General features: G+C 39.9%; 1 protein-coding gene across 2 annotated transcripts in view; it reads right to left on the minus strand.

Annotated features, from left to right (window-relative positions):
• TMEM170B (transmembrane protein 170B) overlaps positions 1 to 14141 on the minus strand; it is a 58805-nt gene extending 44664 nt beyond the window's left edge. Inside the window, exons 1-2 of one of the 2 annotated variants that reach the window (XM_042806648.1) lie at positions 13659 to 14141; positions 3630 to 3800 (exon numbers count right to left, since the gene is read on the minus strand). In XM_042806648.1, coding sequence (XP_042662582.1) covers positions 3630 to 3800; positions 13659 to 13755 — 268 coding nt within the window. In that variant the 5' untranslated portion in view covers positions 13756 to 14141. The remainder of the gene's footprint in view (positions 1 to 3629; positions 3801 to 13658) is intronic. The other variant, XR_006166872.1, reaches the window with a different exon arrangement.
• Positions 14142 to 15230: the final 1089 nt, after the last annotated feature.

Here is a 15230-nt window from a genome sequence, read left to right on the forward strand (position 1 = left end):
AATCAAGGAGTTTTTCCAGAAGATCAAATCCCAAATTTTAATTATAGGCCTTCAGTATGTATGGTCTCAGATGCTATCTAATCATAATTAAATGCTTTCAGATATCACAGAGGCTTTTTCAGGCTCAAAGAAAACTGAAAAGCTACCTATTATTATTTAAAAAAAAAAAAATAGGCAAAGGCTTAAAAAATTTGGAATTTTCTTGGTTTTGCACAGTCACTAACAGGAATAGTCTGCTGAAGTGATCAAAGACCCATTAGTGGCATGGAAATACATTAAATCCCAACAGATTTTCTGAAAGTACAATCTGTAGCTGAATCATCTGACATCTTATAAAAGTAACACCTCATTTTTACAAGCATTTTAGGAAGGGTAGAATTCACTATTAATTGTGGCCATAACAGTACTTAGAGACACTGTTATCCAGACTGTCAGGTGACTAAGTTTTGGAAGGGGGGGTTATTGCTGTTTTTTTAAAAAAAACCTCCATATTTTGTAAAGTATATTTTGTTAGAAATATCTCACCAGAAGGCTAGTCTTATGGTATTTCACTCAGCTACCTTGCATAAGCTTTTCCATTTGTTCCTTGACTATGTGCTGTCAAAAACTGAAAGAGATCCTTTAGACTAAGAGCAGTACTGACATTAAAATTATTTTGGTGATTGAACTCTCAAAGTATATTCAAATCAGCCAAATTGGAACACCGGAATTTGATGCTACTAGTTAATCAATAACAGAAGTTTTTGGCTTCTTGAGAAAATACTGAGATATTCTGGAAAATATCAATATTGAAAACATAAAAATTTGGTAGTTTGATAATTATGTATTTATACTCAAATAACAGTGTGCAATACAACCTGTAATGCATAACCCAATACAATTGGTATAAAGCCAAAGTATACTACAATAGGCTGCCAATGAGAGAAATGAGAATAGCACACCAAAAAGGAGTATTCTTGGGGACAGGAAGAAGAACAGACCCTTCTGGATGAAATACAGCTAAAATCCTTGCCTCAAATTGCCTAACATTTATCTGTTCTTGGTCAGTTTGTTGGGAGTATCTGGATGGGGGTTTTTTTTGGACAGTATCCACTGCTATTTAGTGAATTTTTTATACCTAATAATTATCTATACTGCATTCATATACCTACATAACGATGCAGAGGACTGGAAACAGAAAATGGAAGCTGAAGTCAGTTTGCTATTTCAATTTCTTAAGCACTGGAGGAGGCATAGCCAAACAACTAAATATTTCAAATTTGCATCCCAGTTTGCAGCGCAACAGCTAGTAAAAATCCTCTCTTTAATATTTTATCACCATAATTTGTCTTCAGAAGCTCCCCACAGAATTTCTTTCAGTATGAAACAACGCAGTGCTGTGCAGAAACAAAATACCTGAAAGTAAAAGTTGCAATGCTCTGTGCAAAACCTTTGGGAACAGCATAACAAGTCTACAGTCTAAGCTTGGAGAAATTCTCAAGTGAATTTACACACAAACAGTGATGCTTACTTGTTAAATGTTTTGACCTGCAAAACTGAATGCCAAAAATACAACTGTGTTGCTCCTCTTTTTATGCATAGATAAAAGACACAAAGTACTTTCATTTTAGAAACACTGAACCTGAGCTTTCCCCACCACCGAATACTGCAGAAGTCTCTGCTTGGATATTCCAGCATTACCTTTCCTATCTTCAGTTTTTCACAAATGCTCACGTACAATTGACCTGGTAACAAGGCCACTGCTGCTTTAATCATAGGACAAAAATCAGCATAATGTGTAATTAAAGCACTCAACTGGTTCTATCTCACCTTATTAAAAAAAAAAAAAAAAAAAAAAAAAAAAAAGTAGAGAGTAGTTATACTAACCTATTCTATGCTAATGATGGAAATTCTAGGGAAAGAAATATATAGCACTTAAAAAAGCCTTTTGAGGAAAGTCTTAACAAAATTTTTAATTAAATTTGCATTTTTATTTAAACTTGAAAATCAACAGGCAAGAAAAACTTCCAGTAGCAATAAGAAATAATCTGTCAGAAATCACCCATGAATGTGTCCGAAGCTGAAGCAATAGCATTATTCTGATAATCCGGACAGTACACAGAAAAATGGGAATGAAAGACAGAAAAGTTTGCCTACAGACTATATGATGGTTGCTGATATACAGCTCCTTACCCTCAAAGGCCTTTCAAGTTAGACCACCTTGCCAACAACTGTGAAGGTCTTTGGGCCAAAACTACTGCTCAGGTTAACACAGGCCCCATTCAATCCATTGGTCTGAATGTTGAGAAATCCTTACCAGCACTGTTTCAGGTAACAAAGCACAAGCTTCTTTCCTGTAAAAATAATATGCGCTATTGCTTTCCTCCCCTGCTCCCAACAAGAAAACTCACCATGCTCCTATTTCCTTGTGAAACCTACTGTAGTCGGTAGGTTAGCTAGATGTAGCTGGATAGGATAAAGCCAAAGACTGAATAAAGTGTCCTACTGATCTGATGGCACATATTGCGATGCTGACAAAGATAACAGAATTCCTTAGGAAAGGTGGAAAATCAGTATCTGATACCAAAACATTCTTGGCAACATCACTTGTGTGCCATATTTGGCCAGGTGTAACACTTTTGCATTTCATTACATGAAATACTCCTGCTTTCTGCAATGTTTTAATGGTAAGTATAGGTTTTAACTATAGCTCTGTGAACCTTTCAGCATGCTGCTTTAACAGATAAATGGTTAGCATCTTATCTGTGGATACAATGTCAAGAAGTAAAAAAATGTCTAAAATGTATCTGGAGTGGTAGGCATTAGAATAACACCATAAGAAACCCTGTAACAGATGTCCTTGCCAAAGAACATTTTAGCTAGCAAAACAGTGCAGCTTAATTTTTTAACGTTTGGGGGGGGCGGGGGAGGGGGCGGGGTGGAGGGGGCAGAGATCTAATGACCTTCCTCTCCTTCCTAAATGAAGTAGAAAGTAACATGGCCAAGGCAAGACTGGGAAGTTCTTTCAAATCCATGAGCCAAGTGTAATTTCTCCAAACAAACGAATTTTCTTGGCTGTAAGTCAGTACATTGCACATTTATTTCTTTTAAAAGAGCAACATCCTATCTGGGTGCAATTTTAAAACCCCCAGCAGGCCCAAGGAAATGAGCAGGAACTCAGCCTTGCAACCAATGGAATCAGGAACTCATGGCTTTAAGGGAACTAAGAGGTGATCTCGATCAGAACTCCTTGGCAAGAAAAATCTGCAACAATTATGGTAGGACAGGACTGCTTTTCCTGACACCCCCCCCCCCCCCCCCCCCCCCAAACTAGCTGCTAAGTGTACACCTTTTGAATAGCCTGGTACTCAACATTTCTGAAATGAGAGAGAAGAATGATTTCCTGCACTTCTTTGACAATTTATAGTAGTTTTATCTTTACACAGTAGAAGAGCAACTCAGCTGTCATTATCATTAGGATAGCTATATAACTAAGGCAAAATTCTTAATAAGCAATTAACAAATTGCTAAGAAAAAAGGTTTTTTCTTTGTAGAAGTAGATGTAAAATACGAAAAAATAAAAAATAAACAAACAGAAACAACCAACCAACCACACAAACGAACAAAAAAACCCCAAAAGACAGACTTACTGGTTATCATTGCTCCAGTTATAGAACCCAGAAATCCAATGCTGACCACAATGACAGAGATCAGCCTCCCCTGCCTATGCCTCTGCAGCATCACAAACATTAATACTCCCACAGCACCATGGACAAAGAGAGAGGAGAAGAGAGCCCAGAGGAAAACCCAGTACCACATCTCTGAAAGAAAGCAGTCAAATAAAGGGTTAATATTTCTGAGACAAGAAGTTTACAAGTAAGAAACTTTAAAACATTGCATACAATTAACAGTAAGAGAAAAGCAATAAGGAATCAATGTGACAACATCAGCATATGGCTCAAGACACTTTCGCCCTTTTAACAGTATTTCATAAAGTAGAAACTCTGTTATGATCAAAAAAATTATAAAAAGGATTCTGGCACAATTCTTAATTCAGATATAATATTATAATAAGTCCATCATTTTTGATGTTTTCTTTAAACAAAATTCATTGCAATTTCTTAGTAGGTATTGTAACTACTTCTGTAGAATGAAATAATCTCCGAAACAAAGACTGAACCAGGAAAAAGTCAAGAACTGTTTTGAGGTTGGTTTTTTTTGTTTGGTTTTCTTTTTTTTTTTTTTTTGGGGGGGGGGGGTTGGGTTTGCTTTGTGTTTTTGCTTGGTTTCGTTTTTGTTTTTTACAAGAAGAGTCATCATCAGGTAACATCAAATGGGAAAACTGAGATTAAAGACTTCAGTGTACCTACCCAGGAGCTGTAATAGTGTTCTATCAAATTAGCTTCAAAGGCACAGATAAAAACACTAAAATTTTAACAATAAATTTTAACACATCTAACTCCTTCCTTTGAATTGCTTAGCACAGAACTTCATAGAGACAGGTAGTCACTATTATTTAAATTACTAAGCAAGCACAAGAGATCATTAGAATGTGTAGAGTACAAACATTTCTCTGAAGAATGGCAGATGTGATCATTACCTTCAAATAAAAGTGCAGGAACCACCAAGGAAGCTACATAAGAATCAAAGAACCTTTCTCACTTGGTGGTAATCTTCTAAAAATGTTTACTATAACTCAAAAGGGTGGTGAAATGCAACAAAAGGGAAAACACACACACACACATATATATATATATTGAAGTCAATTATGGTAGGCATATATCGACACAGAATTCAGCAAATTGGGGCACATTTTCCCAACTGACATAATCCCATGAAACTGTCACTAATTCAGAATTTTGCTGCAGTTCCCTGTCAAAAAAAAAAAAAAAAAACAAAAACAAAAACAAACAACAAAAAAACAACCAAACAACAAAAAACCCAACAGCTTCCTTACAACAGCAGGATACTTACTGTTTATGAGGTGAGCCTGTATTATTGCAGTTTAACACACATCAGTCATTTGAGCAGAAATATGACCCAATTAGCTAATTTAAAAAATACTTAGCAGCTCAAACAAAAAAATACTGCTTGCGGATGTTGATCCCTGAAGACCTTCAAACCTAAAAGATACTATGTTCGTATCTTGGATCTTCCATTTTAGTTCTCTGCAGTAATGCAGTTGAGCACATCTTCCAGATTATTCAGAGAAGCACAAAACTAAATTGCTGGCCAGTGAATGTGATGCTGAATGCATCATTTCAAAAGATAACTTGTTCTTACACAGAAGAGGATGCTCTGCCTTGTTTGCAAGTAAATACTGTAGTGGAGATGTTACTTATTTTCTGGACACAGCACCCTTTCCTGCAATTAAGTCTGTCACACAATTTTCATACTACTAAGATTATACTGGTATGCAAATTATTGAGTAAAAAAGAGGCCTAGATCATCAGGACAGAGTGCTAACAACATTCTTGACCCAAACTTTAATTTCTCTTGACTAAAATGGATGCAAGAGATGAAATATCAACTACCAGGGAAAAGCGAGGGTGTCTTGCAATATTACTGAAGATAACCTGATACCCCAGTGACAGACTCAGCGAATAGATATTTCAATTCTGCAGTTGAAGAAAACACTTGGTTCTTGTGTAAGAAGGCAACTGCAGGCTTCTAAGATTGCCAAACACTCCATAACTACGCCAACGTTGCATAGATTCGTATTGTCCCATCAGTTCTTCCACAGTCTAAAACCGAATTTTTGGAAGGTGTGCTGTTGTGAATACTGAATTCAGGCAGGTATCAACTGATTTCATAAAACTGCATCAGAATGAGACAAACTTGTCCCCATTTAACAAGAAGCCCAAGAACAGAAGACTCGGTTGTTTGAGGTGAGAGGGGACCCGCGATTATGGCAGCCTATTCAGCAGCCACTTATTATACAGTAAACGGCCAGTGTGCAGATATGCTATGGGGCAGGGAGAAGCAAAGCTCTTGATATTGTCTGTATGCAAAGGCATCTGAGGGACAGTCCCAGTACACTGAAAGCTGCATTTTCAGTCCTTCTCTCCTAAAACATCACTGCAGCTGAAAAGCTTGAAACTAGACCAAGAAACACTGTTGGAATCTGACTCTCTTAGATACCATCATTCCCTGTCATTTCCACAGGGTTTACTAGGCACTGGATCACCTTTTAGGAAATCAGTGTTTGTAGTCACTGTTGAAGCTCGCCAGGTAGAAAAGGCAATAGATTTCCAGTCTTAAGAAACCTTATTAGGACTACTGTATTTTTTGAAGAAAATGAAAGACTATGGGAAGGCTAACTACTCCCCTGTAACTAAGAAACCAAAAATATTTACAAACCCTTACACAACAAAATAGCTGCATAGTGAGTAACTATCTTGGGTCTTATTTACATTCCAAATAAGGCTCAAGGAAATTTAGCATCACCCCTCACTATAAAGGCAGGAGACACGAGAACAGAATCAGTCCCAAATGTCCTGTTGGATAAAGGAATATAAACTCGAGTCTTGGTACACACTTTATTCCCCTACTCCTTAAAAGCAACACACATATTGAATTCATTTTAAAGGAAATTAGAGAACATCCAGAAATACTTCTTGTTCCACACAAATGCAGCTGTAGCATTTAAAGAAACCACTTATAAACCATCACTTCACAGAGGCTTAGATTTCCAAGTCAACAGCATTGTAAAGTCAGTGATGCAAGAAATACAGGTAGTATTACACATACCTGCAGTGACCCCCTACCTTCTGATTATAAATTATCCATAATAGCTTATAATTTTGTCAAACCAACCATAGATGCTAAAACTTGTAGGTGTTGACTTCAGAAGAGTTGGAGGGGAACTGGAGGGAGGAACACCTTCATGCCCAGATGAAGATAAGAGGGAAGAAGGACCTAAACGTTGTTTATTTGGGAGGGGGAAGTGACAGGTGGGAACAGAAGGGTTAGGGACACAGGCCTGTGATACTCCTGTTTGCAGAAGGCAGGCAGCAGGGTAAGGGTCACAGCAAGCAGTGGAGTTAACTGTCTGTATCCTGTAAGTTGGCAAATTACTTACAGATCATCTTCTATTTGGAGTTGGTTTTTATTTGGGCAACTCCATCAAGTACATATGCTCTAGATTACCCACTCTCCACTAATTTACATACCTAAATTTGTTAAATGAAATTAGCTGAAAAGCTTTTCTTTGCCAAGTTACTAGACAAGCTATGAGCAGAGAGACTGGAAGGGTTTTTTTGTCTTTCCCCTCCCCTCACACACATTCTTGCTAGAGTCTCACCCGCTGCAACAAGAACTGGATTTTAAAAGAGAAGGAAAAGTCTCCCCTGAACAGGAAACAACTCTGCCACTTCATCTTGTGGCTGGAACTATGCTAGCATCTCCCCTCAGTACCAAGATACCTCTAATTTCCTAGACATTAATTATTGGACTTTTCTTTTTTCTTTTGAATGGTTGTTATTAGCAATGAATAGACAATAATGTATACTGTTGCATCCTGATACAAAATAAAGAAAAAGGAATAATCATACTACTCAAGTATTCTGGGATGATAGCTTACCTAATCATCATACAAGAGTAGCATTTCAAAATCCAATATTAAAGAATTTGAGAATGATCACACAAAGCTTTTTAATCATTGATTTAGATCACATCTTTCTCTTGCAATGTTGGATTTTCCAGTGAGGGACTCAATGGAAAACAGCAACTTTCAGAAAACTTCCACAATATACAAAGTCACAGCTGTTTACAATTTATGAACCTTCTATCACAGTCATCTTTGTCATGTTCAGGTAGCTATTAAAATACCTGAAAAATCCATAATTCAGAGAACTGTATCAATTGACTATTTCACATAAGTGTTTCCTGTTCTTTGGCTATAGACTACACATTTAGTAAGAGACTCCATATTTATGAGCGATTCTTCCAAATCTAAGAATTTTCTTAATCTTCCTGAATAGGTATCATCCACTTTGTTAAACCACTACCTCACTTCATTAAAACATCACCTCAGGCCAAGAAGCTGAAACAAATTGCTTTTGAGCACCTTCCCTAGGAAAGGCAGGAAGAGTCATCCTTTTTTCTCCTCTATTTATTCTTTTTATGACTGGTAGTTCGACATTTACTTATTTACTTCTACTCATTAATTGGGCCAGTGACAAAGATAACTGAGTAAGCTGTTTAACATGGATGAACAAGGTAAGAAGGACAGCCAATCTTTTAAGAAAACTATAAGTCTTCAAGCTCCATAAACTGAGAGAGCAATCCAGTCATTCTTATCCTGACAGGTTGAGGGCAGAGAACTTCATGCACAGGTTTTTCCTGAGTGAAAGATGTCAAGGTTTTACAAAATTCAGTATCATCTAACTCCAGATTCATGATGAGAGATGACTCTCAGAAAAAAAGTATGTTGGAGTAACACTGAAGGAAGCAAAGAATGAGTTGGGGATAACATTGAGAGATGCCACTAGAAAATAGAGAATGGGGACCTCTGAACAAAAATGGTCAAGACTGCTTCTTCAAAAATAACTGAGTAGTTGAAAGATTTGCAATACCTATAAGGAGGAGGAAATGAGACTGAAGTGTCTTAAGAACAGCTGGTACAACTATTTATGTTCTATATACTGACTGATACTTTAGGAGGTGTAAATTTACCTACATGATCATCATTGCTACATTGATAAAAAAAGCACACTGTCAAAAAATTTCAATCTTTATGTGGCTATCCTAATTAGCTTGCTCTTCTGATGATATGACCTGCACATATGGAATACTTTGCTGGTATGGTAATAATGATTTAGCTTTAACCTAGCAGAGAGCTTCAAATACTAACCTAGCCTCAGTTTATTTACTCATGCCCTCCATAGAGCTACCCTAAAGAGACATGAATAGAATAAAACTTTAAAAAACCATCCCAGCTTCCTTTGCTTGACCCTAAGAAAGTTTCAGAGCTTATTTTCAGTGTATCCAAATTACTTTAAGCAGCTAAAACACAACTGATTTTAGGAAAACTCCACATTTCCCCAAGAAACATGGAGGACTAGGAAAGATCCAGTACTTAGTAGCTTCCAAGCACAGTGACATCCAATCCACTGCACAGATGACATAGCTTTTCTAATAAGGACAACTGAGATCCATTTTTCAGGTTTATTTAAAATTCCCAGCACTTAAGCACTATCTTAAATCTTATTTTCAGTTTATGTTCATTTCCACTGGATTGACTTGTGTGGGGATTTTTTTATACCCAAAAAGCTGCAAGGCTTAAATAACTTCTAATTCATGCCCTATCACTTCAGTTTTAAAGTACTACTTTGCTAATTTAGGTATTTATACAGATCAGATACACCTCATAGATAAATCATGCTTATGTGCTATATGTATACATTATACATACATTAGTGCAGGCACACACAACCTTAAAGATTATAAAAGCAGTTTCTAAAGCATGCCACTGTTTATAATAACATTCATATTGCTTCCATCTTATCAAAATTTGAAGTTGCACACTATCAACAGCTTCATCTGGGGCAAATAAAAAATGAAAAGTCAACACACAAAATCATATAAATGCTAGCATTTTCAAATATTATCTGTACATATGAACATGCTGTCCTACTGCCACTCAGCTTCAGTAAATATGGAGAACCTCTTCAGTCCTTCACCTTCAGCCTTTTTCTTTTCCTCTAGTCCTTAGTTTGTTTTGCCAGATAAATAATGATTGCCTATAACATTTCCTAAATCAAGACTGGTAACTCCAAAATAAAGTATCTCTCTGAAGATTCTAATCTATGTCCCCAGCCTACCACTGGAGTAGCTACAGTTAGGTCAAAGCAATAAGTATCTATGCTGTGAATATAAAGAAACTAATTTAAGTTCACAAGGTAGCACACATTGAAATTTGAATTAAGAAACTGTATAATGTTATATTCCTATAGACCTATACACTCGAAGCACTCAGATGAAGAAATGACAGTATATCATACCTGCAGATGTAATTTTACATGTTACAGTATTTTCTTCATCACTGGATCCTTTCCTTACTGTATTAACTGGTACTTTCAAAGTTAACAGGACTATACAGTCAAATTGTTGTTTGGAGATGCTAATGTTTTTGCCGCATTGAGTAGAAGAGAAGCACTTGCTGAGGAGCATTTAAATCATAAATTACAGACTAGTCCTCTCACATCACAGGGTAAGGGACAAATGAGTAGAAGATGGAGCTCAGCAAAAAAAAACATAACAGACAAGAAGCATCTTCTATGCAACATCCCTAATCTCTTACAAATGTTCACTTTTGACAAATTCAGGAGTTATTATTGTCCAGCACTTGAAAATTACAGACTTTTATTTCAAAGTGTATAAAAGCAGTTGGTAGAATCTTGAGCTCATCACCTTAGGACACTGGGGTGTGGGGAGGAAAAGGAAGATGACTCTGACTTTGGAAGTCATACAGTACTCCACAAGCTTTGGGTTTTTCATGAATTCATCTGCACAGAGAAAATGATATTCTCCCCCCCACCTCCACAGTGGCTAATATAAATCCTGCTCAGACCATAAGCTTATACCTTTGGAACATACAATAACTAGATGTAAACAAGACATCAACATTGGTTAGAGAAAGAGTGGAAATATTGCTAAGTTCTTGTGGAAGTAGCCTTTAAATAAATTATTTATTTTAACAGGCACTCAAACTGGGATTTTTTTTTTTTTAATTTTTTTTTTTTTTTTTCAGTTCCGATTCAGCTATTATCTGACTTGTTGTAGTAAACCCTGGTCTACCACTAACTCTAAATCCCTATCAGTTCACATAAAGGGGCTGTTCTTGGGATTTTCTGGAGGAGGTAAAACAGGGCAAGAAAAAGCCACCTCTCCCATGCTTACTCGAACCTCATCTCCACTTCCCAAGTGAAGGCAGGAAGATATGAAGCCGAGTATATCATGCTGGTGGGCCTGGGTTCAGCTACAAAGAACAGTGCTTGCAGCTTTAGCTATCACACAAGCGTGATGTATATGTGGGAGGAATTAAATTGTCTGTGGTCTCCTGGGTATTTTGGGCCATATGTGAAAGACAGGATTTTTTTTTTTTTTTATGTTGAACCTGAAGCAGATATATGGTATTAAAATAAGGTTCAGCTTCTTGTTAAGGGGGAAAAAACCCCACCAAAATTAAATGATTACTGTTTGAAGTATTCCTGGTTTAGGCTAGAGTTCATATCATGTCCCTGTTGAAAGTTTTAGAAAATGAACATGGTTTTAAGAAGGATGCTGATAAAATTTTACAACTTTGCACAAACGTAATCAACATTGATTATCTAAAGAAGATAAATTTTTACCCATGCAACATAAAAGCCAAGTCTAGACAACTTTAAGTCCAGAAATAAACACAAAGCAGTCTTAAAGACCATTAATGTATACATATTTATTTTCCTAGTATGGTGAAGAAGTTTCTCCTTATACTTTAGAAAGATGCAAAAGGGAATGAAATAAGTAGTCAAACAATCAAACTCATTCACACATATTTTCCTAGCATGAAAAAAAACAGAAACAAAATTTCTGGTTTTGAACAAAGTTTACTTTAGTATTTCAGGAAGAGTTTACGTAAGTTTAGTAACAGCTATTTGCTAATATAATTTATTATATTAAAAACAATTTCTTAAGATACAATTGGTAACAGTGTATCTTATATAGAAGATTTTAAATCCAGTTAAAGTTATTAACTGTCAACAACATTACATAAGAACATTCAGCGCTACAAGTTATGGCTATAAGGACAACCTGCATTTAAGCACTAATTCAGAAACTGTAGTGTAACTACAACTGACACCGACATATTCTCTAACAATACTCTGACAGATAAATATTTATTTTTCATATTCTTTAAATTAAAAAGAAAAAACATTCCACATTAAAAATACCTTGTGCAACCCCTCATTGCATTGCAAAAGTGCTGAGAAACAAACTGTTTTGCTTGCTTAACACTCAGCACTGAATTTCATAGAAATGCCTATGTTGCGTAATGTTTAATAAGGAAAACTTCATAGACAATGTCTGTCACAAAGAAAAGTTAAAGGAAAAAGTTCATAATGGATTTAAGAGTACAAGATGTATTTTTACAACAAGTATGCAAAAACAGCTACTCAGAAAATGACTTGTATTAGTGTGTCACCACACTAATACCTGGAAAATTTAATCATCAGACACACATCTTAAAAAGTTCATAGATCAAATTTAAAAAAAAAAATATATAACCTTTTTATTACATTAAAAACTATCCTGGAAGTTAAAAGAACAAGAAAGTTAATAAAGCCTAAAATGATTGCTTTCTGTTTGCTACAGCTTCAACTTCAGCTACACCTCTATCTTCATCATACTACTTCTACCTTGAATAGATTTAAAAAAAATAAAAATCTACCAATCATTACTACAGAGGGGGAGGAAAAATATAGCATAATACTCTTTCATAAATATTAGAATAATTTTGACAAATATTTGAAACACCGTATTTACTCCACATTTTCCACTAATCTGTCAGCACCTAATATACCCCTATATCAAGCAGAAAGAATTTACTCAATAACATCTCTGCTATTGACACCAAATCCCTGCTTATTCAGAGCTGGAAGCTTATGCTTTTCTTTAGACCTGGACAGAACTGGAAATCAGAAGATATACCTCTCCACTCTATGCCTTGCATCTCACAGCAGTTCCACACCCATTTTTCAGCAAGAGATTGAGCAGAAAAAAGCCTGTACTTGCCAAAGCAAGCTAACACTCTCCCTCTATTTCACAGCTTTTTTTTTTTTTTTTTTTTTTTTCAGAACAGCTGTCTTTAAGGATCTCTGATGATTAAGATTACAGTCTATTTGTCACGAAATATCTGCCACCTCATTAACCCCCACAGCTCTCACTGTCCAGGGGTATAGTTGGGGGGGGGGGGGGGGGGGGGGAAGTCCCCGATTCTCACGTTCATTTCTCTATTTTGCTCGTTCGGTTGTTTTTTTTTTTTTTATAGCTCTGTCAAGAGCCAGTGAGCATACATCCCCAAAAAGCCCCATAAAACTACCCAAAACAGTCCCCCAAGCATCGCCCAGCCTCCCATACATATTTATACATTCGCATATGCTTTCTACAACCCTTTACTCACACACAGGTGCCCATCAATTCGCTCCTATACCATTAGCCTTTTTTTTTTCTACAGATGCACACAAAAGCGAGCGAGCACGTTCACATCCTCAGCTCCTTTGCTCCTGCAGGCGCACCAGATACTGGGTACCCCCCCCCCCCCCCCCCACGCCCCGAGTCCTCCCACACAGATCCCCCTCGTTGCACCGGGCAACCCCACCCCCCAAGCGTACACACGCGTTATGTACACGCTCACTCAAGAAGGGCGTATGCACACACACACACACGCGCGCGCGCACACACACACGCACACGCAGCCCCAGGAACACGCACGCCTGCCCTCCCTACGTGCAACACGCGGGGAGACAGCCCCCCACGCACCGGTCCCACACCCACGCCCTCCATTGTGCGTACCGCGGGGCTCCCCGCACCCCGACGGCACCACCCACCCACGCAGCTCGCCCCCACGCGTGTGCCAAGGCCAGCCTTTCCTCCTCCTCCTCCTCCTCCTCTTCACGCCCACGCCCCGCCGTTACCGGTGAGGTTGCGGAGGACGGTGCCGTGCGCCCACAGGCTCAGCACCTGCTGCACCGACAGGTTGATCATGGAGTTCTCTCCCGCTTCCACCTTCATCGCGGCGGGCGGTCCCGGCGGCCACGCCGCTCCCTCAGCCGTGGGGCGGGGGGAGACGGGGGCGGCAGCCACGGCCTGACGACCGCGAGGCCTCCGGGACGGCGGGGAGGCGGCGAAAGGGCCCCCACGCCGCGGGGGGAGACATCGAGGACGGGGGAGGGAGGGTGGGGAACCGAGCCGCTGGGGCCGCTGCCCCCCGCGCGGCTCAGGGGCCAGGCGGCGTGGACCCCACCGCCGCCTTCGCCATCGGTAACGGCCGCCGCTGCCGCCTCACCGACGGCATCACCTGGGCTGGGGGGGGGGGGGGGGGGGCGGAGCGGCGGCCGCCGCGCTCCCCCCCCCCACGCGAGAAGCCCCCACGCCAGCGGCCCGCCCCGGAGAGCGGGAGCGGGAGGGGCGGCGCCGCGCAGGCGCAGTGCGAGGAGCTGAGGGGAAAGCGAGAGGGAGGGGGGGGGGGGGGGAGGGCGGCGCCGCGCGTCTGTGGAGAGCGCGGGGCGGGGGGCAACGGGCAGCCCCCCCCGAGGTGAATGTCGGTGGGGCAGGGCCGGAGCTGGCTGAGCTGAGGGGGCGGGGGGGGGCGGCGGCGGGGGGAGCTGCCGCCCCGGCAGCGCTGCGTGACGCTCCCGGGCACCGCGGGGCTCGACGGTCGCCGGTGCCGCAGGGTAAAACCCTCAAAAAGTTCGGAAATACGGGAGGGCTTGAGCCGGTCTTACTTCCGTGACCGTACTTCAGTTAGTTCCTTTGTTTTTATATCATAAAAAAAAAATGCAGTCTGTGAGGTGGACGCTGCCTCTTTCGAAGCACAGGGTGCACGGTGCTTGCTGATGTAAAAAATCAGCAGTTTTTCCCCACACACACGCTCTTAAATATGTGCCCCTAGGCCATATTTAGCGCACACATTCCCTCCCTGGCCTTTCTTCAACAGCGCTTGCTATAGTACTTCATAAGCATCCTTTGAGGTAAAGGGTTGGAAAGGTAAATTAATTCGCAATATAATTTGCAATTTATAGATGAAGAGCCACAACAAACCGACATCCTCCAATGACCTGATTTTTTTTTTTTTTTTTTTTTCCCCCCCAGTAGGGGTGTTTGGTTCAGCAGACCTGCTCCCCAAGCCTTTTGTTTGGAGCTGACAATGCTTGGCATTTCTGCAAATAGGTATCCAGCCAGGCAATGAGAAACGCAGAGTGAACGACTCCCCAGAGGGCTCGGGGTTTGCCTGGGGAGGCAGAGGATCACTGTGGTGGAGAAAGAACCCGGCTGCCGGGCCAGGTCCTGTGGTGGAGGGAAGGTCCTGCCTCCCTCCTTCTTCCTGCACTCCCACCACCTTACAGTTTTATTATTCAGGCCTTACAGAAAAAAACAGGACCCTTTGTTACACAGTAGTGATTCATTTTTAGGGCAGAATTATTCCGTGCTTTTGAGTAGGGCTCAGTGGGAAAACGGTGTATCATTTACATTTGAATGTGAAACAC

This window comes from Tyto alba, unplaced genomic scaffold, assembly GCF_018691265.1.
Source record: "Tyto alba isolate M040663 unplaced genomic scaffold, T.alba_DEE_v4.0 Super-Scaffold_48, whole genome shotgun sequence".
NCBI lineage: Eukaryota > Metazoa > Chordata > Aves > Strigiformes > Tytonidae > Tyto > Tyto alba.